This window comes from Mugil cephalus, chromosome 8 (genome assembly GCF_022458985.1).
Source record: "Mugil cephalus isolate CIBA_MC_2020 chromosome 8, CIBA_Mcephalus_1.1, whole genome shotgun sequence".
Taxonomy (NCBI): domain Eukaryota; kingdom Metazoa; phylum Chordata; class Actinopteri; order Mugiliformes; family Mugilidae; genus Mugil; species Mugil cephalus.
In genome coordinates this window covers 22,981,053-23,004,108 of record NC_061777.1, presented here as the reverse complement: position 1 = coordinate 23,004,108, position 23,056 = coordinate 22,981,053, and the positions used below count along the sequence as shown (strand labels likewise).

The following is a 23,056-nucleotide window of genomic DNA, read 5'->3' as shown; positions in this document are numbered from 1 at the left end:
TCTTGTGGTAGACGTGAAACCGTCGGAATGATTGCGAATGACACCAGGAGTAAACTCTTCATGTATGACAGTTTTATTTACCTGAAACCAAAAGTTTATGTGATACATCGTACAATCATCATCTCTGAAAATACAGTACAGCAGTTTGGCAAAAAAATGCCAGTGGAGGGACTGCCTGCCGTTCTCATGGTAAAACATATGCGTCGCTGCACGTCCGCCTTCCCCGATATGGCAAAAAAAATCAGCTCCAGCCATGTTGCACGTCTCAGTGCAAAGCAAAAAAGAAAAGTCTGTTTGGTTTTTAAATATCGCATAAAAGTATTTCCTTAGGAAAGATGAACTGTGTTTTTGAGCTTATTTAACAGTTGTATCTGACAATTAGCTAATCTATTTACCAATACTATACATTGTCTATTAGTCTGCTGAAACGTGTGACCGGCTGAGCGGGCATGCACCATGGAGTAATGTACATCTGACTGGTACTTGGATCTTAGTCTAGAAAGACGGCAGGAGTATCATAATCTAAGGCTCTTCATGCAGGAGGATGGAGGGACTGACGAGGTGAGACCAGCTAGTTTCCACCAATTCATTCATTCATGGCCTTTCTATTAAAAAAAACTGAACTTTATGAGCCCCTCTCACTGAATCACTTTACTGACATGCAGCTCCTGTAAGATGCTCTGCCCAAAACACACATGCACCACACACACAACAAAACCAAAGCTCCTGCAAAGGGGACTTAGAGTAGAGGCGGCTTTACTTGGCCTTCACTGCAAAGAAGAAGGAGAGAGAGGGAGAATCAGAACCGATGGACACGAGACGTCACACGCCAGAGTAGAAGCAAATAATTTAAATTCAGAAAACTGGGCAATGGGGAGCGTGCTATGTCCAAGCAGATTAAGACAAAAGACAAATATATATACACAATATCAGCCACAGCATTAAAATCACCAACCAGTGAAGTGAATAACACTGATGTAATAGGAAACTTAGCTCCTGGTATTTATGTAGATGTTACTTTTGATACATCAAACAGGATTCATCCATTCCTGTGTCCAGTTCTGATGCTCACACGTCCAGTGGAGGCTTCAACAGTGGACAGAGGTCAACATGGACAACCTGACCTCATTCAGTGTCTTCTGACACCTTTATCTGGTCTATGTTTGGCCTCGTGCCCTCAAGGAGACAATACAGGTCAAAACTATTGAAACCTTAAAGAAGCTGAATATCTTAACAAACACATCCAGTCACTATAAACCATCATATTTATAATTCTGTGAAATATATTTCATATTAATAGTTGTTTTTAAAAAAAATAAATGTATGCTCGTTATTGCTCTTTTTAAAGCATGACAGAAGTACTCATAATTTAATTTTATCCCGTATGCAGTGACAAAAGCTTTTCATTTGATTTCAGTCCGAGCTACAGTTGGTGCATCGACCTTTTCTGCCAGTGACCCCAGTCAGTGCATTTTCTTCCTTGGAGCAACACACAATTGTCGAGATGCTCTGACTCGGTCATGCAGCCCCCGTACTTTGACCCTTGTCAGCCACTTTGACCCTTCTACTTGTCACAATGTTCACCTGCTGCCTAACATCTCCGGAGCTGAGACAACGAGACCAGCAGTTATTCACTTTACCCGTCGGCAGTGATAATGTCATGGCTGATGGCTGTACACAGTGTGGGGGCACTTAAATGTCACCGTTGCGAAAACACGGCGTCAGTGAGCCCGTAATCTTCCTGCTTTAGCGTATGCTCTTAAATAAGCTCCTCTTTTGTACCATTAAAGTGTTTCTTTAAAACCTTATTATTGGTGCCTGTACAACCACATAAAGATGACTATTAGTCAGCATGCAGGTCAAAGTGTACTCACGCTGTAGGTACACAGGTGGGAGGCATTGGAAGAGACAACAGTTAGCTTTTAAACTGGAAAAAAAATAAATCAAACCCACACACTGGCCTGGTATTATGGGAACAGGCATGCACAAAAGGCAAAGAGCACACTTTAAGTAAACTGGTGTAGCTGTAAGGAGCATTTAACAACAACATAATGTATACGGAGGCTCTGTGTGCTATGTACAGATATACAGACTCGTCCACTTTGTGCTCACTTGATAAGACTAAACAGCTCCTTAGTGCCTTTTTTTTCTTTTTTCTTTTACATATTCAAGTACAGTATGTGCACATTTTAATAAAGATTACTGTAATTAAGACGCAAAATGAAGACTGAATTTCAAACTAAAAAAGAAAAAAAAACTATATCAAGACACATGTGTTTTCTTCAAGTAAATAAATTTAACAACAGGTTGTATCACACTGGTAACACGTCCTCTTTTACCTCAAATAACAGAGGAAAAGAAAAATATATCTTTAAAAAAAAACACTTTAAAATGAGTGTGAGGGCTTGTACTGCAAAAAAAAAACAAACACAAATTGGTGCTTACCTCAACAGTGGTAATCTATGAAATGGTTGTTAAGACGGGGGGTAGTTATGGTTATATTAACAGCATTGAGGTAGCTGTACTCTGCCTAACGCAGAAAAAAAAATGAATGAACAAGATGCTTGGACCTCAAAAAATAAAATAAAATAACAAAGACCAGAAATTCATGCCGGGGCAAACAAATTCAAGTCTTTGCCCTCTTATTAGTATTATGTTCCTCAGACATCTATCCTCTTCACACCCAGCGTTCTCATACCCCAGACCCTCCCCCGAAAATTACAAAATAGTAATCATTATAAAATAGTGTATATTCTCTGTACAGCTCAACACACAGCTCCAACACAAGGCGCTTCTCTATTTGTTCACAACGAGGGTCAAAAGAGAGGAAAGCGTGATGATAAAATCAAACAGACATAACGTCAGTTAAAGTCATTAAAATATGACTGAACCCCCCTCCCCCCAAAAAACATGGATCAGTGAAAATGTACTAAATACAAAAGGTCAGGTGCAAGTGTCGACTCTAAGTTGTTCCAAGTTAATGCAACTGTGTTAGATGTGTGTGTTAATGTCCACTTCACACTTGTCACGGGGGAGGGGGGGCGGGAGAGAGGGGGGGTAGTGTGCTGGAGTCAGTCAGGGCCACAACATGGAGGACACGTTAGTGTCGGTGCTGTAGATCCACAGCACCAGGGGCAGGGAGACGGCCACGAAGGGCCAGGAGATGCCCTCGGCGCATGCAGACAGAGAGCAGCCTTTTCTGGGGGGCTTCTCCAGCTGTTTACCAATGTCGCCGTGGTTCCTGGCCAAAAACTTTAGCAGCTCGTCCAGCAGGATGACCGGCAGGGAGATCTTCAGCACCATCATCCACTGGGTCGTATCCAGAGGGGTGATCTGGAAGATGACCTGGGAGAGAGTGCGGCAAGAACTGTCAATGACATGTGATACGAGAATACTTTATTCTTCCCACAGTAGGGAAACTTGTAACTGTGCAGCAGCAGTAAGTTGAATTACACTGGAGAGCCAGACCACGTTTGTGCATGTTAATCCATCCAACCATTGATTCTAGGATTTTATTTAGAAGAAAACAAACCTATACATACATACTACTGTACGAATAAAGTTGTTTTTCTTCATAACAATGTGTGCCAATATGCAATTAAGCCATTTGGCCACTGGGTGGCAGAATAAATACGTCTAAAACTCCAGCAGTGCCTCATTTTTATTCAGTGTGCAAGTTTTCTAAAACTCACAGGCAGTGGTTCCACATAGAGGATGAGGAAGTGGAGAGACATGGAGAGGCAGATGGCCCCCAGAAGCCAAATGTTCTCCCAGGGAGGCATCCGCAGCAGGGACTGGTTCTCCGACAGGCTGGACAGAAGAGAGAACACGGATGGTTGATTCAGTTACACGGTTCACCCTTCAAACGGTGCGCTCATGACAGAATCTCTATTAGAGATGCTTATTTATTCACCTGTTCAAAGCGTTGCACATCTCGATGGTGACGAGCACAGACAGGGCCATGGTCATCGGGTAGGGCGACTCAAACACGTGGCAGTCCAAGCCGTCGAATTCTGGGTTGTCTGGGCTGCACTGTAGGAAGTGGCTCTGAGGAGGTGAAAGGGAGAGAAGTGAGACGGGAGTCGTGAGGAGCCGAAGGATGTTTTATCGCAGCGAGAACACTCACCAGCTGGTACAGGGTGACCTGTGGTCCGTCCTCAGAGATGGTAAACCACCAGGCAGCGGCTCCCACGGTGGCAGCGCCCACGTAGCCTGGAAGCAAACACGCCAAGACGTCACACTTCTGCTTATGAAACGGCTTAAGAGACCATTTGCGGCTCTCCCGTTAATCAGCTAACCTCCGATCGCCAAGTATCTGAAGAAGAGCCAGCCGGAGATCAGGGGCTCCTTCGCGTTGCGAGGAGGCTTCTCCATGATGTCCAGGTCTGGGGGGTTGAAGCCCAGCGCGGTGGCGGGGAGGCCGTCAGTCACCAGGTTGACCCAGAGCAGCTGAACCGGGATCAGCGCCTCAGGGAAGCCCAGAGCAGCAGTGAGGAAGATGCTATCAGGAGAAGTAATCCAAGTTAAAACGCTTGATAATAAACTGAAGCAGGTTTGAACATTTTTGTGTTGCTTTGTGTTGTATTTAGAGGAGACTCACCAGACGACCTCACCCACGTTGGAGGAGATGAGGTATCTGATGAACTGCTTCATGTTATTGTAAATAGCTCTGCCCTCTTCAACGGCGGCCACTATGGAAGAGAAGTTGTCATCGGCGAGGACCATCTCTGAGGCTGACTTGGCCACGGCAGTGCCAGAGCCCATAGCGATGCCGATCTCCGCCTTCTTCAAGGCCGGGGCATCGTTCACTCCATCACCCGTCTGTGGGTAAACACCGTGATTACAGGATGCGCACAAGTTTCTAAGTACGTTCATCATCGCACTCATTACAAGGCTACTTACCATAGCAGTGATTTCGTCGAACCCTTGCAGGAACTCGACGATCTTGGACTTGTGGGACGGCTCGACGCGGGCGAAGCAGCGCGCATGAGTCACGGCCTCCCGCTGGGCGTAGGGTGACAGTTCGTCGAACTCGCGGCCGGTGAAGGCCATGTTCTCAACGTCGTCCTCCTCGCTCAGGATGCCGATGCGGCGGCAGATAGCCACGGCCGTGCCCTTGTTGTCCCCGGTGATCATGATGACGCGGATGCCGGCCTGACGGCACAGCGAGATGGAGGCGGCCACTTCCTGTCTGGGAGGGTCCAGCATGCCCACACAGCCGACGAAGGTCAGGTCAGACTGGATGCAGAGAGAGGAAAAAAAAAAAGGTTGTGTCTGGCACTGGGAAGAACACACTCCGATAGCTGCCAAAAATAACAAGCAACCCAACAGTTGAGCACAATAATGAATATTCACCTCGTATTCGGAGAATTTGGCGGTTTCAGTCAGGATCATGTCTTCCATTTTGGGTGGGCTGTCTCTCGTGGCCAGAGCCAGGCACCTTAGGGTGTCACGGCCTGTTCCATACTCACGGATGACAGACATGATCTTCTCTTTAATGCCTTGGCTGAGGGGGACTTTGGTGTTGCCCACTCTGATGTGGGTGCATCTCTCAATGACTCCCTCCGGGGCGCCCTGTGAGGTCAAACACAGGCATTAAATATTCACGACACGCCAGGAGACACACGCCAGAAAGTAAAGCAACAGATTCTCCTTCTTTTACCTTGACAAACATCTTGCCCATGGAAGATCGGGACTTGTTAGGGGTGCAGTAGACAGACATGGACTTCCTGTCTCTGGAGAACTCCAGGGTGAACTCCTTCTTCATCAGCTGTTTGATCACCTGAAAATAAAAAGACAGGCAGTGAGAAAACCTGCTGAGTGAACAGTGGGGAATGTGCAGCGTGTGCAAGTGAGGGAGCTGGTGTCACTCACCGAGTTGCAGGCGTTGGCTCTGTCAATCTTGGACAGGTTGTGGACTTCGGTGTCGAAGACGTTCATTTTCTCCACCAGACAGGTCAGAGCCGTCTCCGTGGCCTCACCCACCTTCTCGTACACGCCCTTCACCTGAAACATCCACGGTCAATAAAACCTTTAGAGATTATTTCACTCTAATCCATAATGTGTGACCTTAAACAAATATCTCTTTTTGTATTTGTTTTTCATTTCTTCAAGGTATTTGCCGGATTATATAGCAGTTCACCGTTGAATATAGACTCCATATTCGATTGCACAGAGTTCACTGCATCTACGTTCATGTTGGTTTGTGTGTGTATGCAGATAAGTAAACATCATCAGCCATGTTATCAAAACCACAAACCAGTGAAGTGAATAACACTGATCTTTTTGTTCTTCTGGAAAACATGGATCCTGGCATTTATGTGGATGCTACTTTGACACGTCTGTACCACCCCCTGAATGATGTTGCAAACTAACTCACATGTCCATTGTAGGAGCTTTCAGCTGTGGACAGGGACATGGAGCTGCTCAGACCCAGCTGTCTAGCCGTCACAATTTAGTCCTTTAGTCAAAGTGGCTTAAATCCTTCTACTTAAATGTTTCCTGCCTTTAACATCAACTCTGAGGACAAAATGTTTACCTGCTGCCCAATATATCCCACCACTAACAGGTGCTGTGATAACTAGATAATCAGTCATTCATTGAGTGTCATTCACCTCACCTTTCGGTGGTCATAATATTAAGGCTGATCTTAATTTGCACTATGTGATTTAGTAAAGCAAGAAGCAGACTGGGTGCAGACCTCATTGAAGTCCAGGGAGGAGTCGTTGCACAGAGCACAGATGGTGGCCAGCTCCACTAAAGCATCGTACTGGGAGCTCTTGATTGGTTTACCGTCCTGGTACCTGAGGACAAGTACAGGACGTCAACCTGCTGTGACCGAAGACACTTGATGTGACGACAGGACACACTCTCAAACCGTGCATGTACTCACACTTCTCCCTCCGGCGCATACGTAGAACCAGTGATGGTGAACTCTGCCAGAGAGCAGCTGTCACCTTCGGCTTTGTTGACGACAAACATCTGGAAATCAAAACAAAAACAAGCATTTTTATCCAGAGCTAATGTAATTAGTTCCTGCCGGCGTCTGAGTCCACTGCCAGTTTCTTTACTAACACAGCAGGTGGCAGCACAACCTACATAAATCCCAAGTGACCGTGAGGAGCGAGAGCTCTTTGAAGACAGCAGATTATCCTGCAGCATTACAGAAAGTGTCTCTGTGAGATTCGGCCTGGGTGGCCCGTTGCCTAATTTGAGAAAGTGGTGTTTGGTTTCTCTCCATGAGTAAACAGAAGAGACTGCCAAGGAGCCTGCGTAAAGAAGGGACAAGCTGCAGCGCCGTGAAGCTTTGATTGTCACCCGCAATTACCATCAGTGGAGGCCTCGTCAAGCCACCAGTCAAACGTGAAATCGCTGGTACCGACTCTCTGACGGACCTCGAGCAAACGGGACGTTGATTATTTATCTTAAGAACCGCAGACTGATCGTAGCCAGCAAATACCAACCTACTGTTTGGATTTGTTAAGGAGGACATAAAACAACATGTCAAGTAGCCCAACTGTGGCATAACTGATTTTATGCCACAGGGTTTTATTCGTTTAGCCATTATGCATTTTTAGTATTTTTTTCGTTGGATTGTGAATCCTCATAAAATGAAACAGTAGAGAAGAGGCAACTTTTTGCAGAGAATCTTCCAACAAGCAGAGCTGTAAATGAATGCCACTAGTCTGATTCAGACGGTGCCAGACCAGTGAGAAAGCACTGAACAGGCGACTAAAGAGGATTAATCTTTAATAAATGCTGAACTGTCCTCTTTATGTGGGGGCCAAGTAGCACTGGGGAGCCACTTACGGATACAGAGAGAGGGGAAAGGGAACTTCAGACTGGCTGCTTTGCAGATTGGTGACGCAAGGTCAGTTATGCAACAGCAACACCGCAAGACTTCCAACAGCTCATTGTAGATTAGAGACGCGGCAGCACGTTGCCTTTGTGCTAAATAACCAAGACATCTGATGGCAAGGAAAACTTCTCTCTCTCTCTCTGTATTAGCATTTCCGCTGACAAATGCATTGAAAGTGACTTTGGCGGTTACAATCTGTCGCCTTATTCAAACACCGGGCTAAGCGCCAAACACCAAACTCTTCCACGCTGCACCAAAAGAGTGTCGGCGTGTGTGTGAGTGTGTGTGTTTTTTTTAAGACTCACTCTGCAGACAGACATCTGGTTGGTGGTCAGGGTTCCAGTTTTGTCGGAGCAGATGACAGAGGTGCAACCCAGGGTCTCCACGGAGGGGAGGCTGCGGACGATGGCGTTCTTCTTGGCCATGCGGCGAGTGCCCAGAGCCAGGCAGGTGGTGATGACGGCGGGAAGACCCTCCGGGATGGCGGCCACGGCCAGAGCGACGGCGATCTTGAAGTAGTAGACAGCCCCGCGGATCCAGGAGCCCCCGTGGACGGGGTCGTTGAAGTGTCCGATGTTGATGATCCACACGGCGATGCAGATGACGGATATGACCTTGGACAGCTGCTCGCCAAATTCGTCCAGCTTCTGCTGCAGGGGCGTCTTCTCCTGCTCGGTGGCCACCATCTCGTCACGGATCTTGCCGATTTCCGTGTTCACGCCGGTGGCCACAACCACGCCTATCGCCTTTCCAGCAGCGATGTTGGTACCCTGAAATAATAATACGTCAGTTACGCGTCGGCTCAACTGCGTCCAATAAAATGAGACACTTCTTCAAATTAATACGGGGTCAAGTTTTTCCAGGATGCTGTTGGAAACTAAACAAACAAGAAGTGGTGAGACATCAACAGGATGTGCGATGACTTGTGCAGATTGAAGCTTACAGAGAAGAGCATGTTCTTCTTGTCTTGATTGACGGCTCGAGGGTCGGGCACAGGGTCCGTGTGCTTGATGACGGAGACGGATTCACCTACAAAGACAACAGACTCAGACTCAGCTAGTTTTCATCTGAAGATGATTTCAGGAACAAAGTGAGTCGTGTCTAGAAATAAAATCTACAATGCTGATCATTCGTGCTGATCGGCACTGATCCTTCGCATCAATATTTCAATACAGATGCAAGTGTGCTAATTGGAACAAAGGAGGAGACAGCTCAAAACATCTTGCTCACTGTCAACCCGGCGTTTTACCTTTTCACACAAGTGGAAGACTGATCCAAAACTAATTCACTGGATTACTCAGTGACTGACTTTTTTCAGTAAAACAGGTTGAACTTGGTGTGTGCCAGTTACTCACAGCAGCCAAAGAGAAAAACTGAATGTAGCGAAGGGAGTGGCCATTATCTTCAAACTCAATGCTTGCTTAAAGAACCAGGCGGTGATTTGGCCTTTGGGTGAAACAATGAGAAACCTCATCTGTCCGTTAGGAGGTAACTGACATTTAGTCTTTAGCTTAGCCTCAAACCTGGCTTTCTGTTTGTAAATCAATAACGAGAATAATTTAAATATGTACAGTTGTAAGGCCGAGTAGGAAAGGTTGGGATACCAGAATAACAAAGTTATATCACTGGCACAGGAAAGAATATGATGAGCAGACATGTCTTACCGGTCAGAATGGACTGGTCTACCCTCAGGGTGGTGGATTTGATTGAACAGATACGGATGTCAGCGGGCACCTTGTCTCCAACTACAACCAAACAGAGCCACAATTAGAGCGCAGAGACACACAACAGGGAGAGAGAACACAAAGAAACATCTTTAAGTTTCTGGCTGGAAATCTCCACATTGTGGTACTGTTGAGTGTTGTGTGCACTAGTCAAATAACGATTTAACAGATGACACGTTCCTGCTGCTGGCAGTAACTCAGCATTAGTTTAAACTAACCGATGAAGAGCAGCTCATTACAGGGTGGCTGCCGCGGCACACAACAGCAAAGCGGCGCTGTCGTCACTGCAGGGAAAGAGTAGGAGAACCGAAGAAAGAGGAGGAAATGAGGGACTTGTGAGCCATAAAAGGCCCGTCTCAAAGGAAAAGGCCAATTTGGGTACGTCGGAATTGCACTGACCCAGTTCAGCTTCCTAATGGTACATAAAGGCGATGGAAACTGGGGAAATGGTTCAGGGTATGGCACAGTTCTGGGGGCATAGTCTACATATAGGCCTAGTTAGTTAAAAATGTAAACTGTGTCAGATTGTTACAAAAGGCTGCAAAAGCATGGTATAGTTAGAAACCAGGAGACCATGCCAGTCTGCCAAGTATCTAAGAATCAAACAAAGCTTCAAGTCAAAAGGTGGAAACTCAATACTGCAGGAAGAAAAAAAACCCTGAAAAGACTCAACGATCTGACACTGTTCCCGTGTCCAGATCTCATTTGAGGGAGACATGTATGGTAATCTGAAACCAGCCAAGCCCTTGAGGGAAGGGAGGGGAAACAGCAATGCCACCAACATGCATGACACCAAAAAAGGGAAAAGCATTTCAATACGTTTCCCAATCTGATTATTAAGTTTAAATATGGCCTCCTGATAACAGATGTTTCCTCATCACTACCACAGGAGGAAGAGAAAAAAGGCATCATAATATTATGTTACCTTATTATCCCATTAAATACTTTATAAAAACATTATTCTGTGTATTCAGAGTCTTGTCGTGTGCTTTTAAACTCTTCTTGCTCACTGAATGTTGAGACAGGACCCTGTGTGATGTTGGACATCAACCACTCATTACATGTCCTGAATGCTGTGCCAGAGACCGTCATCTGTCAGCACGCGCTGGCCAATCGCGGCAGACTGTGACAGCTTTTCTGAGAAGGACAAATGTTGAGCTCAGCTGCATCTTTAAACCATCTGTAGCTGGAAACACCAACGGAATGGAAGCTTTTCTTCTGGGAAGGTCATGCAAATCCAACTCTCAGATGGAGTGGCGCAGGCTACCCGGCGGCACGGCCCAATGATGGTGCTGCACATCTAAATATAGAACATTTTTATGGCTGTAAATTCAAATTTTCTTAAGAGAAACGTAGGCCTTTATAATAAAAACGATTAGCCTTAGCTGCACCACAGGAACAAAGCACTAAATGTTTCCATTACGAGCCAAAAAAAAGCTTACAATTACATCCTAGATGGCCGCGACTGTTTAACACTTCCTGTACTTGAAGAAATACAACCCTGGAGATGGTGCTGAGCCAAGAAACAAGACGGGAGGGAAAGGCTTGCTTGGTGCTTGCTCATACAAAGGAGTTAGTGCTCAGTGTTAAGACTCTGTCACCATGAAACACTGGAATTGTCCAGAGGCTTTGCTACACTGCAGGCCTGGTCGGATGAAGGGTGTGTATATCATCTGTCCCTTTGTGTCAACATCCTACTTGGTGGTAGTCCAAGCATCCCCTTCAGGTATGGCCACTTTTTCACCTCTGTGTTTGCCAATAGGTCACACAGACCACAAATTTTACAGCGACAAAAGCTCACACGTGGTGATACATTGCACCCAGTATGACTCCCAGAGGTGCCTTTTAGCCGGACCTTTAAACAGCAGGAGAGGCAGTGATTGAACTGGAAGTGCCAGCTTTGACTGGCACCTGCACCTGCTGTGTGTTCGGGAGACTGTGTGCGTGTGTGTGTTTCGTCTCGGCCAGGCTTCGTCTGGGCCATCCAGGAGGGTACATGTGCTGATGGCAGCTGAACAAAAGACTGACCTCCTGTCACGTTGAGTGGGCCGTTTGAGGGGGCCGCTCAGCAGCTTTCCAACACATCAACTCGTTAAATCACCAGCTGCATTTACTCGTGTTAAAATATAGAAACGCTTTGTGAAATACATATAAATCTAGTCGATATAACAGATCAAATGCAGCCTTTCACTGTTCCACAAGAACCTTTTCCTCCTAGTCTTTAACATCCACAACATTATGACCACTTTCCCTACCAATATACACACCCACATATGGACTTTTTTTTCCCTCTTATCTCGGCAAACAAGAGCCACATGGTGGGTTAGGGGCGGGCCGTAGGGAGAGACAAATCAATATTTACCATCAACTGAGCCGTTTAACTTGCTGCAACTTCTAGCTATGCTGTCACAAATGCAAACACATGTCAGCTGATCCTCACCTTTGACCCTAGTTATGTAAACACCATCGCTGCACCCTGTCTCCCTCGGATCTCAGTTTTTTTTTTTTTCCTTTGTTATGAATCTCAAGCAGATGCAGTTGGCTCTGCATAGCACACTACAGTCTCTGTTGCCATGGTGGCAAAACATGTCCCAGGACTAAATGCACTAAGGCCTCTAATCACTTGTTGTCACCAGTTGGTCATTAATTCAATGTGTGGTTACCTAGGTAACTCTCTTGTGTATTTCCCACTCCAAAGCAGAGCATGCAAATATTATTAGAGTACGGACGGAGTTAGCTCCTCGTGTCGTGTCTTGTCTTGTCTTGCCGTCACCAGTCATTGCTGAAGACAAAATATCGTCAATAACACTTACCCAAGACTGCTCTTAGCATGGTGAATTTGGTCTGGACAAAAGCCATGGATTCCTTGAGGTAGATGTTTGTGAAACTCTGAGGCATCAACTAATGGGAGCGACCGGTACAACTGTTTGATACATATGACGCTAATTCAAGGTCGATTTGAGATTGGTTCAACCTGGCAAAGCCCACTTTGCTTCGCCAAAGTTTTTCTTGTGCAACATCGCTACAACTCACTGAATTCGGCATTAATCTTTTGGTAGCCCACCACTACACAAATGTTTTTAAAGAGTATTCACGTCAGCGAACACCTATGGTTTAAGCTGCAAACAAATTCAGAGAAAACCTTCCTGAATGCTGCATTATTTAAATGTCAAGAAAAATATTCTATTGGTGCGTCCTTCGTGAAAAGACCGATGATGGGTATAGAGTTTAGTGGATTAAAAACAGGTCCTCAAGTGAAAGCTCAACCTTTTCAATAGCAGCTCCTCATTAAAGAATTTTATGGGTTGAAGTCTGACATCTTAGCTTCTCATCTACAACCAGTCACCAAAGCATGGATTCCCAATAGTCAGTGCAGTGTGACTTAATGTTTAATAAGACTAAGGTAGAGGAAGAAGCTGTATGAAACTAGAAGCTTTAATGGAAGAATTACTGTTACTATGTGTATCCTTGACATTCGTACAACATCTCATACACGTTGATGTACAACCAAGCTCTTCGTTCCACCTGCACTGTGTGATTTGTATGAAAACCCTCTGTGCTCCTCTGTCTGCTTCCCTGGGTCAGCAAGAAGAGACCATTTCTTTCTGTCTTGCTGACAAGTTGGGAACTTTTGCCCAAAGACAGTCCCCTCTGTGACAGCGGACGCTTGCCAGACCACATTAAATGCCACATACTATCCATGGTGTCTGGAATCCCGGTGGAGGGTGCTGGTGTTGATGGGTAGGGTTGCCGTGCATTGAACATAGCAGGGTGGGGACAGCAGTGATCCACAAAGTGCTTCCCTATAAGGTCATCTCTCTCCCTAGCACAATAGGAGCCGATGAGGGATCCTCCCCCCCCTGCACTGCCCTCCCTAGTGTGAGCCCCCAGTCACTACCGACCACAACTCCACAGGCAACCAGAACCACTGAGCTCCTCCGCTCTGAGGAAAGACCAACATCCAAACCAGCACGCACTTAACACCACATTGTAAATGAGCAGCTTATACTGTACACTGTATTATGACCACAACTAAATCCATCAACATCACATTTTTAGTTTTGGGTGCAAGGCAATCCAAAAACTCCTCATCTACATCACAGTGGATGCCTGGTTAATCATCATTACAGACTGATCAAAAACCACTGATCACTTCTAAAGAAATCAGGTTCATTTTGTTGCATTGCACCATGATTGCAACCAGAATGGGCACAGACAGTCCCCATCAACCCTCTGAGCTTCAGCTCCTTCAATGCGAAAAAACTGCAAAGATGAAACCAAGCATAAAAATCTAGTTAAGACAAAGCTGTGCATTAGACAGAATGTTATTTCTGCAACATTAAACAAATTTCAGAAGCCTGTGAGGCTGATGAGCGATCAGGCGTGAGTAGGAGGCAGCGCTCGGCTCCCCGATGGAGAGCAGCGCAGATTGGCTGCAGGCTATTCTTCTCACGGCCGAATCAGCCACAGAGGACTGGTCTCTGCGTCCTCTACCTCGGCTCAGCAGCCAGCATCTGCGTCATCACACTCCTCCTCTGCATGGCAAGGGTCACTTTGGAGCTTCAGGAAAATATTATGCATAAAAAAGGGAGCTTGACAGGAAGCATTGTAAGAGATATTTGGAGGACTTAGGGAAGTAAGAGGAGCTGATGAGTGTCTCTTGACTGCAGGATGAAAGGTTTTGCTGACTGCTGGGCTGCTCTTTTAAGTAAACTACAAGCTGCTGACAGCTTCCAGCTACATTCAGAGTTTTTACATAAGTAGGTCTCTAATATGCGAAAGGAGAGTACATCTGAATCTCAAGTTTCTCTTTAAACCGGAGCCAAATATTTCCTCTTTAGTAACAGATAATTAAAGTGTCATAGTCAGGATAGGATTATCGACGCACATTTTGTCCAATATATAAACATATCAAAACCCAGACAAATGGATGTCAAATCCTTGCACACGCCTGCTTCCGTTGCCCTTGTCAAGGTTATTCAGAAGTCCTGCTGAGCTCCGGCCCACGTCACCCCACTGTGGCAACGCTCACCAGAACAGGATGGGAGGGGGCGCACAGGGTTGGACCAAACACCTGTCATCTTCAGGACTGTCACTGCCTCTATAAATATAGCATTTCATAATCTATGAATGCTAAGAATAAAACCTACCAGGTTCCACAGGAAAAAAAAAAAAAAAAAAAAAGACCGGAGAGGGTCAAACAGAGTATCATCAGATAACGCTAGTGTTTTAAGGACCACATTCAAACTGGGGGAAGTGGCGCTCTTCAAAGCTTTACATCCTGAGCATTTCAGATGCACAGATATGCTGACTGGACTTTGTCGGCATGAATCACTCCAGTGCTTAATTCAGGGACTGCATGGTGGGAATCTTTTCAGTTAGGAGGATACAGTGGAAATGTCTTACTTGAGCTAAACCATGACTCATGGTAGCGCGTTGTATTTACACAGTTACCTGACATGCACTTCCCCAGAAACATAACTAGATGTTGTGGTGTTGGAGACCGCAACAACTCTGAACGTTCTAAAATGCATTTCCATCTCCATCAAAAAAAAATGTCCTCCTCCCTCCTCCTCCTCCTACACACCTACTCAGAAATCTTCTCTCTGTTCTGTGTTGCAGTGATTTAAGTGAAAATTACTGCTGATTACTGATGTGCCAATCAGCATCAGTGCTTGTTTCCCCCCAAGCTAAGACTGATGTTTGAGATTCACCCAAAACCACAGTCAAACATTAAAGAACGTGCCTAAACATGTCTTCTCTGTGAAAGCACTGTACAGGGTGGAGAGGAAACTTCTGAGAACTGGGAATTCATATTTGTTGTGCCGCTGTGAATGTTCAACTTAGGCTACACAACAAAGAGCTGTTTATAAGATATATTTTAAACCAACCAGGTCTAAGTGTTTTTATTAAAAGAGCAAATATACTATATGTTCCTTTACTTTTATTATTTAGGACAATGACGACGGCTCAACTGTTCTACAGCCAAGCATATCAGCCTACACTGGCTTTGAAGTTTATTCTGGTCTATACAGTCGCACACTGCACATGTGATGTTGGAAAATACAAGTAAGATAAGAAAAGCATTTATGAATCACCAGGGGAGAAAATTAGGTTACAAAACAAATAATCAGATCAGGACTTGGATCAGCCTGTTCTGAATATTACACGATCAGAAGCTAAAAAAATAAAAAATAAAAACCCTTGACTGGGACATCTCTGTATTAACTTTGACTCCAGCATGAGCTGCTCAGTTCCAACTGTCACCGTGCCAGAGTTTTAGTGGCATAATAACAAAACAATGCTGGGACAATGGTGCCCAAGTATAAATGCCTACACCATGTAAACAAAGCTTTTGTGTGTGTCTGGATGAATAAACCTTAATGGCCTTAATATCATTAGCACCCAGCGCTTTGAGGCAATAGGCTAATAGAAACATCTTAAAATAGATAACTCCAGCAGAGTAAGTCACCTCAGCAGGGACACAGGGTAATGCACGAGGACAGACGCTGGCCAACCTACCAGCAATCTCCACGATGTCCCCGGGCACAATGTCTCTGGCCTTGATCCTCTGCACAGTTTTCCTGTCCTGTCGGTACACCTTCCCCATCTCTGGCTCGTACTCCTTAAGGGCCTCGATGGCATCCTCAGCATTGCGTTCCTGATGAAGAAAACACAACATTTCCGAGTTACCCTGAAGTGTACCGAAAACATCGCACGAACCGAGCTGAATGTCTCCCTTTGAAAAGGCACTGAGGTGTACATGAATATGTATGTCACATTATTTTTCTGTCCCTTGACGTTTTCCAATTTTATCCTTCACCAGCATCTTCATCTTTCACCCGCGAGAAAACACATGCAGAATTTTCTGCCCACACATTTTTTAATAAATAAATGAGCCAGACTCATAAGTAAGAGAGAGAGAGTGGAGAAACCTGGCAGATTGTTTTCTTTCAGACAGACTTTACTTTCAGTGATGTTTAACCAAAGTTCCAGTCGAAATGATGTTAAAACCTATAAGTCATCACATTTCACTTTAGCATAACTTCTACATCATAAATGTCTGTTCTTACAGTCCAGTTTACTGGACAGCAGTGTTCCAATACATTAGACTGAATGCAAGAACAAAAGTGAATACCACGAGATTTAATTGGCATATCTATATAAGTGTCTCTCTGTCCACGTTGCCAGACTAATGCATTCATATTAAAAGTGTTTCATGTGTATAAATGAAATATAAACCCTTATCGATGTGTACTGTAAAAGCTACAAAGCTACTTAGCTTAATAAAATGTGTCTACTTAGACAGTTTCAATTTAATACATTGACTCACCTGCCACACTCCAACGATGGCATTTGCTATAAGAATGAGTAAAATTACAAAAGGCTCCACAAATGCTGTGATCGTTTCTTCTCCTTCTTCAAACCAGGCCAGGACCTGAAAGCAGAACCAAATGTGTCAAATCACTCACTGTGACAGAAGGCATGTTGTTCAGACATAAATCACTCTTTTAATTTCAACTAGTCAGGTTTGTTTTTTTTCCATCTTTATCCACACACGTCATCAAAAAACATCCAACTGTGACGTTGCCCCATGCCACTTGAGCCTAGACCAAAAAAATGGCACTCCTCAACTCTCCTCAATCATGCTGATCAGTTTATTCTAGATGATTATGTTTCGTCACTTTAAGTGTTCTTTTCTCGCCCTGGTTCTCTGTGCTGAACAATCAGAGAGATTCCTCTCACTAACTTATTCCGCCGCTGATTCAATGCTCTGGATCATCTGATCATCCGAAAAGGCCACAGACACAAATGCTCAACGACAATCAGACACAAAAAAAATCAGTCAACCATACGTTTGGTGTGTCACAGCCCTAAGATGCAAATTACCAAGACCTCAAAAGTCAACCTTAAGCAGATTTTAAAAACTGTTCTGTATCCTGACACCAAATAAAAATCATCTAAGCATACGTAATGAAACTCTGAAATGAAACTACATTTTGTGTCAGAGGTTTTTTTTCTTTGACAGTGAAGAATTTACTGCTGTGCGGTTTGCTTCTAAACTTGGCATACATTAAATTTACATTGACGTAGTTGTGCGCACTTGTCCGATATGGGAGCCCTCCCACTGTGGGGTGAGGGTCCAAATTTGGTCTTGAGTGGTGCTCTGTTCTTCTGTCCGACAGCAGCCACTGACACCTCTGTATCACCTGACTGGGCAGACTGTATCATACCGACTCACAGACTAACGCAGAGGGAGCCTCCGTTATCAAAATGTTCCTCGGCCATCTGGTAATCTGGTGTTTAGCACTAGAGCACATCTGAAAAACTGCAAAAATGAATCACGCAGGGGAAGAAGATTCAAACCAGATCGAGGACAGGAAATATTTGCTTTTAGTCAGTCGAGTTTCAACGATAAAACAGCTATTTTGCTTAAATTTGGTGAGTCAAATGTGAATATGGGCTTTAAGCCATGCTGATGATGCTTTTACAAGGTGTCAGTCCAGTATCAAACATTTATCTCTGTAGTACTAAAAGTCAGCGGCCCGGGAGAGACCGGCGTAAGTCATTACGCTGCAGTCATGCTTGACGACTCAAATGTCTTACTTGGCACATAGTGATAGCAACTCAATGCTGCTACTGCTGTTGTCACCATTCCTCAGATCGGTCGCAAGCCTTCTCAGCTGTTTAGCTCCCTACTATGCGAGTGGAACTGCAGCTGGAGTTATACAAACTGAAGACGTTCCCACTATGTTCAGCACTATGCGCTGCTTATACTGTCCCCTGCCACTCATTACTCCGGCCCTAATTATAATAAAAACTAATCCTGTCTGCACCTTGGACTTGGTGTTAGACGGCCTTTCAGTCGGAGGTGGCAAAAGAAAGATGTTTGAAAGACGTGTCAAGACTTTAGATAACTGCATCACGCCTTTGGATTAATGGATGCAGTACGTAGGAGGCCAGGAGATAAGGAGGTGCCAGTGGAAATCAAACTGTCAGGAGCTAATCTGAATTTAGAACACGAGACAGGCAAAACAAAAAGAAAATATATCATAAAAAAAATGTATTCACTGAATGTGATGCAAGATTTAAAAGAAGTACACGTACATCGTCCAAGACGGTACATGCATGGAGTAGTTTGGTGTTTAGGTGCTACTTTAACCATGGACGTCAGAGAATGTGAACGTTTGACCGCACTGTCCCAAAAGACCGCAGCTCCCCACAACATTAACAAGCTGCACGAAAAAAAAAAACACCAAAAAAATAATTAAAAAATGCTTTGATGTACTTACGAAAGATATACAGGCAGCCAGCAGAAGAATTCGAACAAGTAAATCTTCAAACTGTTCGAGGACAAGCTCCCACAAAGATTTCCCTGCAGGAAGAACGGCAAGTGAAAAACAATCCACAGAAATATCATAAAAATAGTAGTAACCGTGCAGAGTGACAGCGGTGATTACCTTCCTCTGCTGGTAACTCTGTTGAGACGCAGGAGTCAATCCAGGGACCATGCAGGAAACAGACAGAGAAGAAAAAAAAGGTAAGAGATGAATAAATACATTATTCATATAGATATGTTTTTTCAGATGGAGGCACCCCTGTCGGTTCCTGTTTCTCAGCAGGGAGCCGGGTTCCTGTGACTGAGCTGAATCTGAGACTAGCACATAGTCAAAACCACTGCAATATTCTGGGTTTCACTTCAGATTTGGCTCTGTAATGATTCAGAATATGAAATCCACTGATGTTACCGTGGGTGTGTACGGTTCCGGTCTTTTCATTTTGTATGTTCCCATCTTTTCAGTGCGAACAGTTGCTTGTGATTTAGGGAATACAGAAATAAAATCTAAAAATCCCCCATTCGCGTAAAGGTCAAAGTGATTAAGGAGAAGGGCTGCGTACACTGCACGACCTCCCAGGTGGTATTAATATAAAGCAGCTGTTTATGCCTGGGCCCAGAGGGAGATTAACTTTGACAGATAATGTTACTGTGGTGATCCTGCGGCCACTGTTCAGTGTCAAATACTTCCAAGATCACCAGGCACACGGGCTCAAGTGCTGCGAGGAACATCTAGCAAGGTTACAAAGTTCTACCACCTCCTGCTTTTATATCCACAAAATGAACAAAGCTAAAACAAATAGGTTTCAACTGTACTTCTTGAAAGTTCCCTCAAGATGTTTCCTCCATTGACCATAGATAAAAATAGATGACATGACAGTTTCATTTTAAGTAGTTTCAAGAATAAAGAAAAAAAATCAGGAAGTGACATGATGATTGTTGTAACTGACAGCTGCACTTCAGGCAGTTTCTTAGATACGTGGCGTTATTTTACAAAACTTTAACAATTTATTTGAAGCCGACAAAATGGGTCTTTCTGCAGTACGCTGTACTAGCCAGCCTATAAGCTGGAGGACGGGTTAAATTCTCAAATAAATTTAGTTTTGCACGCACAACCAGCAGCAAAGACCATCAAGGTCCGAGCAGCCATACTGTGTCAAAAGTTCACAGAGATGTGAAACACTGGGACTCCACCACCCATCGATCCTCTGCAGACTTTAGGCTCTAAACGCACAAGATGGCGCCGCCACCCGTACCCTCGAAATTTTAGCCTCACTTTGTCTAAATGGGAAGAAAAAAGGAGATGAGTCGGCTTCATTTAATGCACTCGTTAGTCAGCTACCACGGCCTGAGCAGGCTCCGCCCATACAACATGTTTGAGAAGTGAACAGAAGCTGTTCCTGGTTGAAGGAGGGAAATAAAACAAACAATGCATTTTTTTTTTTTTTTTTTTTTTAAAAAACAACTTGTGGTAGACGAGTCGTGAGCACTTTCCAGGAAAATGACTTAGGTCTGTTAATGAATACCCAACACTCCCCTGCATTAATCCACTATAGGTCTGGAGAACCATCAAAACAATGAGGATTGTATTGTATTAATGTTAATCTGAATATCGTGTTCAAATTGCAGGTGAGTATTGGGTCATTAAGATGTTAAGTTCCTAACAGATGCTCCTCAGAAAATATTAAACTCCCCACCAATCATTTACCACAGACAAAACCACTAATGGTGAAAAATTAAACAAGTCCTCCGTTTTAGCTGGGTTTTTAACGAAGCTCTTCGTTTAATGGCGTTATAGGTCAACGCTGACACCAGAATTAAATGCAACATACAGTGTTCAACGTTGCCAAACTTTGCAACCACTGCTGACTCTGTTTCCTTTGTTTAACGGCGTTGCTGGTCAACTATGTCACCGGGGTTAAACGAGACATTCAGTGTCCAACAATGCCACCTTATTTTAGAAGCCAATCAACGGTGTTACCTCTGAGACTACTGGGTCAATGACTCGCACTGAGCTTTTACCGCAAGAGCGTCGTTTTGCACGATCACTGCACATTGTTATTCTGAGGGAGTAGAAATGAATCTCCCCAACTTGTCTCTAAGAAAAAAGGCTTAATGAGAAGGGAGCATCCTGTCGGCACCTCGGAGAAATAGGCTACATGTTCTCGGATGCTGATTCCAATCAATACGGTGTTTGGGTTCCTTTGATCGATGACATGAGCAAAGGGAACACATGAGGATACCTGGGACAGGGTGTGTCGTCTGCGTGTGGAGCCTTGAGCCCACCTTCCTGATCTCAACCAGGGGACTTTGTCATGATCCTTGAAGAATTATCTGGACTTTACTCATTTCAATGGGAATCTTTTTTTGTACTTTGTATTACTACTTTTGTTGCTATTGTGACAAGACTTTTGTACAACCTTCCAAAACATACACATTATGTATTCTTTTTATCATTTCTACCTCACTACTTGTAATTCCCATATATTGTACCGATGTAAAATAAAGACCAAACATACCACGGGATGAATAAATGATCGATCTATGAGCTTTGTCAACCAGTTGCGTTTTAATTGAGCTTTTAGCAGATTTTAATGTACGTTTATTGCTTTTTTTTCTTTCATGTGCCAGGTTCTTTGAATGCAATTCTTTGAGATTAGGATTTGAAATAAGCTCTAGAAATAAAGAGTGTTGTCGCTGTTGGGTCTCCAGACTTCAAAGAAACACACCCATACTGTTCAACAATGATACATTCGTTAATATGTCAGAGATGGGAAACCCTGCAGGTCACCGGTGATGACGTCTGCTAAACCACTTTATGGAGCCGGTAACACCGACCCACGATGATGATGATGATGATGACGGCGGTGACTTTTACCCCACATAATGTTCCAGTAACGTGCCATTTAATTGTCTTACCGTTTAGGCCCCATTTCTCCTTCTGTCGCTTCACCTCGTCCAGGGAAAGTCCTGTGCTCTCATTGACGCAGAAATAACTGTAAACTTCTTCCACACTCTTCGTGTGAGCGTTTTCCATGGCGGACAGACTGCACCTTCCCACGCAGGCTCACCCAAAACACCGCTAGTTTGAACACCCGCTGGTTCTCTTGACACTGTCAGGAGAAGGAATGAGGACTTTGCCTCAGTGGAAGTGGAAGCTGGGCAGCAGCAGCAGCGGCGGCGGCGGTGGCGGCAGCAGCAGCAGCAGCGGCGGTGGTGGTGGTGGTGGTGGTGTACCGTGTCCCCGTGGCCCCTGATAAGGCTTTAATGACGGGGAATGTGTCCTCTTCTTCCTCTTCTTCCTCGTCTGAAGGGAGCTCACTCTGGTCTCTTATCTCCGAAAATGGTGGGAAAACGTGCCTGCAGCAGCGTCCTGTGTCGGGGACCGCATTCACCCGGTCCAGTCCTCCTGTGTCGCTACCGTGTCGCTACCGTGCCGTGCCGTGCCGTGCCTCACCGTGGCGCAGCTCGCTGTGGGTCCACACTGCTGACAGTCCGCTTTTATGACCAGGGCGCCTCGCTGCTGCCTTTCTTCCACTGCGCTGCATGTGGACTGATCTCATTGGATAGAGCAGGGAGCTCATGATAAAACACAGGAAGTAAACCGGAAGTGACAGAGGCCTTTTCAAATCTGTGATCCAATGAGCACATTAGAATGAATGAAAAGAGGTTTGTGAATTTGCATGTATTATTTCTACAAGTTGTGTTCATTTACCACATATTCGGAAAGATTTTCTAGATTTAAAGACACACTTTTATTAATTTGCTCTTGATTCTGACAGAGTTAGATAAATACACTGAAATACTATTGCGTATTATAGTTCTAAGAAACTCATTTAACTCAAAATGCAATCCTCTGTTTTATGATTGTTCGTTTCACTTTCTGAAGTTTTGTTAACTAATATCTAGTCAGAATGACTTATTGAAACAAGGCACATGTCTTTCTTTTTCTTTAACTTACCACTGCCATTGCAATATGTTATTGTTTCACTATGACTGATTCCTTGGTAAGTTTTGTCTTCTAAATAAAGTTGGAAAAAAGACACAGAAAAGGGGAACTAACAGGATGGCTGTGGTTTTTGTTGACCACTTCCAATTGCCTGCCGCATCCTGTCCTGCTGACATTTGTGCCAGTAA

General features: G+C 44.5%; 1 protein-coding gene across 3 annotated transcripts; it reads right to left on the bottom strand.

Moving 5' to 3' along the window:
* Nucleotides 1-50: 50 nt before the first annotated feature.
* LOC125012528 (sarcoplasmic/endoplasmic reticulum calcium ATPase 2-like) lies at nt 51-22,456 on the bottom strand. 3 transcript variants are annotated; one of them, XR_007113291.1, is made up of 21 exons: nt 21,839-22,456; nt 19,044-19,061; nt 18,876-18,958; nt 16,916-17,020; nt 16,105-16,243; nt 9,523-9,603; nt 8,802-8,887; nt 8,164-8,628; nt 6,893-6,981; nt 6,701-6,803; nt 5,875-6,006; nt 5,663-5,782; nt 5,356-5,574; nt 4,903-5,238; nt 4,601-4,821; nt 4,299-4,501; nt 4,127-4,212; nt 3,914-4,047; nt 3,693-3,810; nt 1,875-3,345; nt 51-770 (listed from the first exon to the last, which is right to left on the bottom strand). XR_007113291.1 is itself a non-coding variant. In XM_047592517.1 (21 exons), exons 1-21 carry the CDS (start codon nt 21,954-21,956, stop codon nt 757-759), a joined length of 2,991 nt encoding a protein of 996 aa, XP_047448473.1. In that variant the 5' UTR covers nt 21,957-22,454; the 3' UTR covers nt 51-756. The 3 variants fall into 3 exon arrangements, 2 of the variants coding, with proteins under 2 accessions (XP_047448473.1, XP_047448472.1); XM_047592517.1 differs by having other exon boundaries at nt 3,225-3,345; nt 21,839-22,454; XM_047592516.1 differs by having other exon boundaries at nt 51-3,345.
* Nucleotides 22,457-23,056: the final 600 nt, after the last annotated feature.

Coding starts and splice junctions, on each gene's coding strand:
- LOC125012528 (XM_047592516.1), bottom strand. CDS start 21,956: ATGGAAAACGCTCACACGAAGAGTGTGGAAGAAGTTTACAGTTATTTC. Junction 6,007..6,700: donor CCTCCCTGGACTTCAATGAG/GTCTGCACCCAG, acceptor TGGATGTTTCAG/GTGAAGGGCGTGTACGAGAA. Junction 5,239..5,355: donor CCAAATTCTCCGAATACGAG/GTGAATATTCAT, acceptor CTCTGCATCCAG/TCTGACCTGACCTTCGTCGG.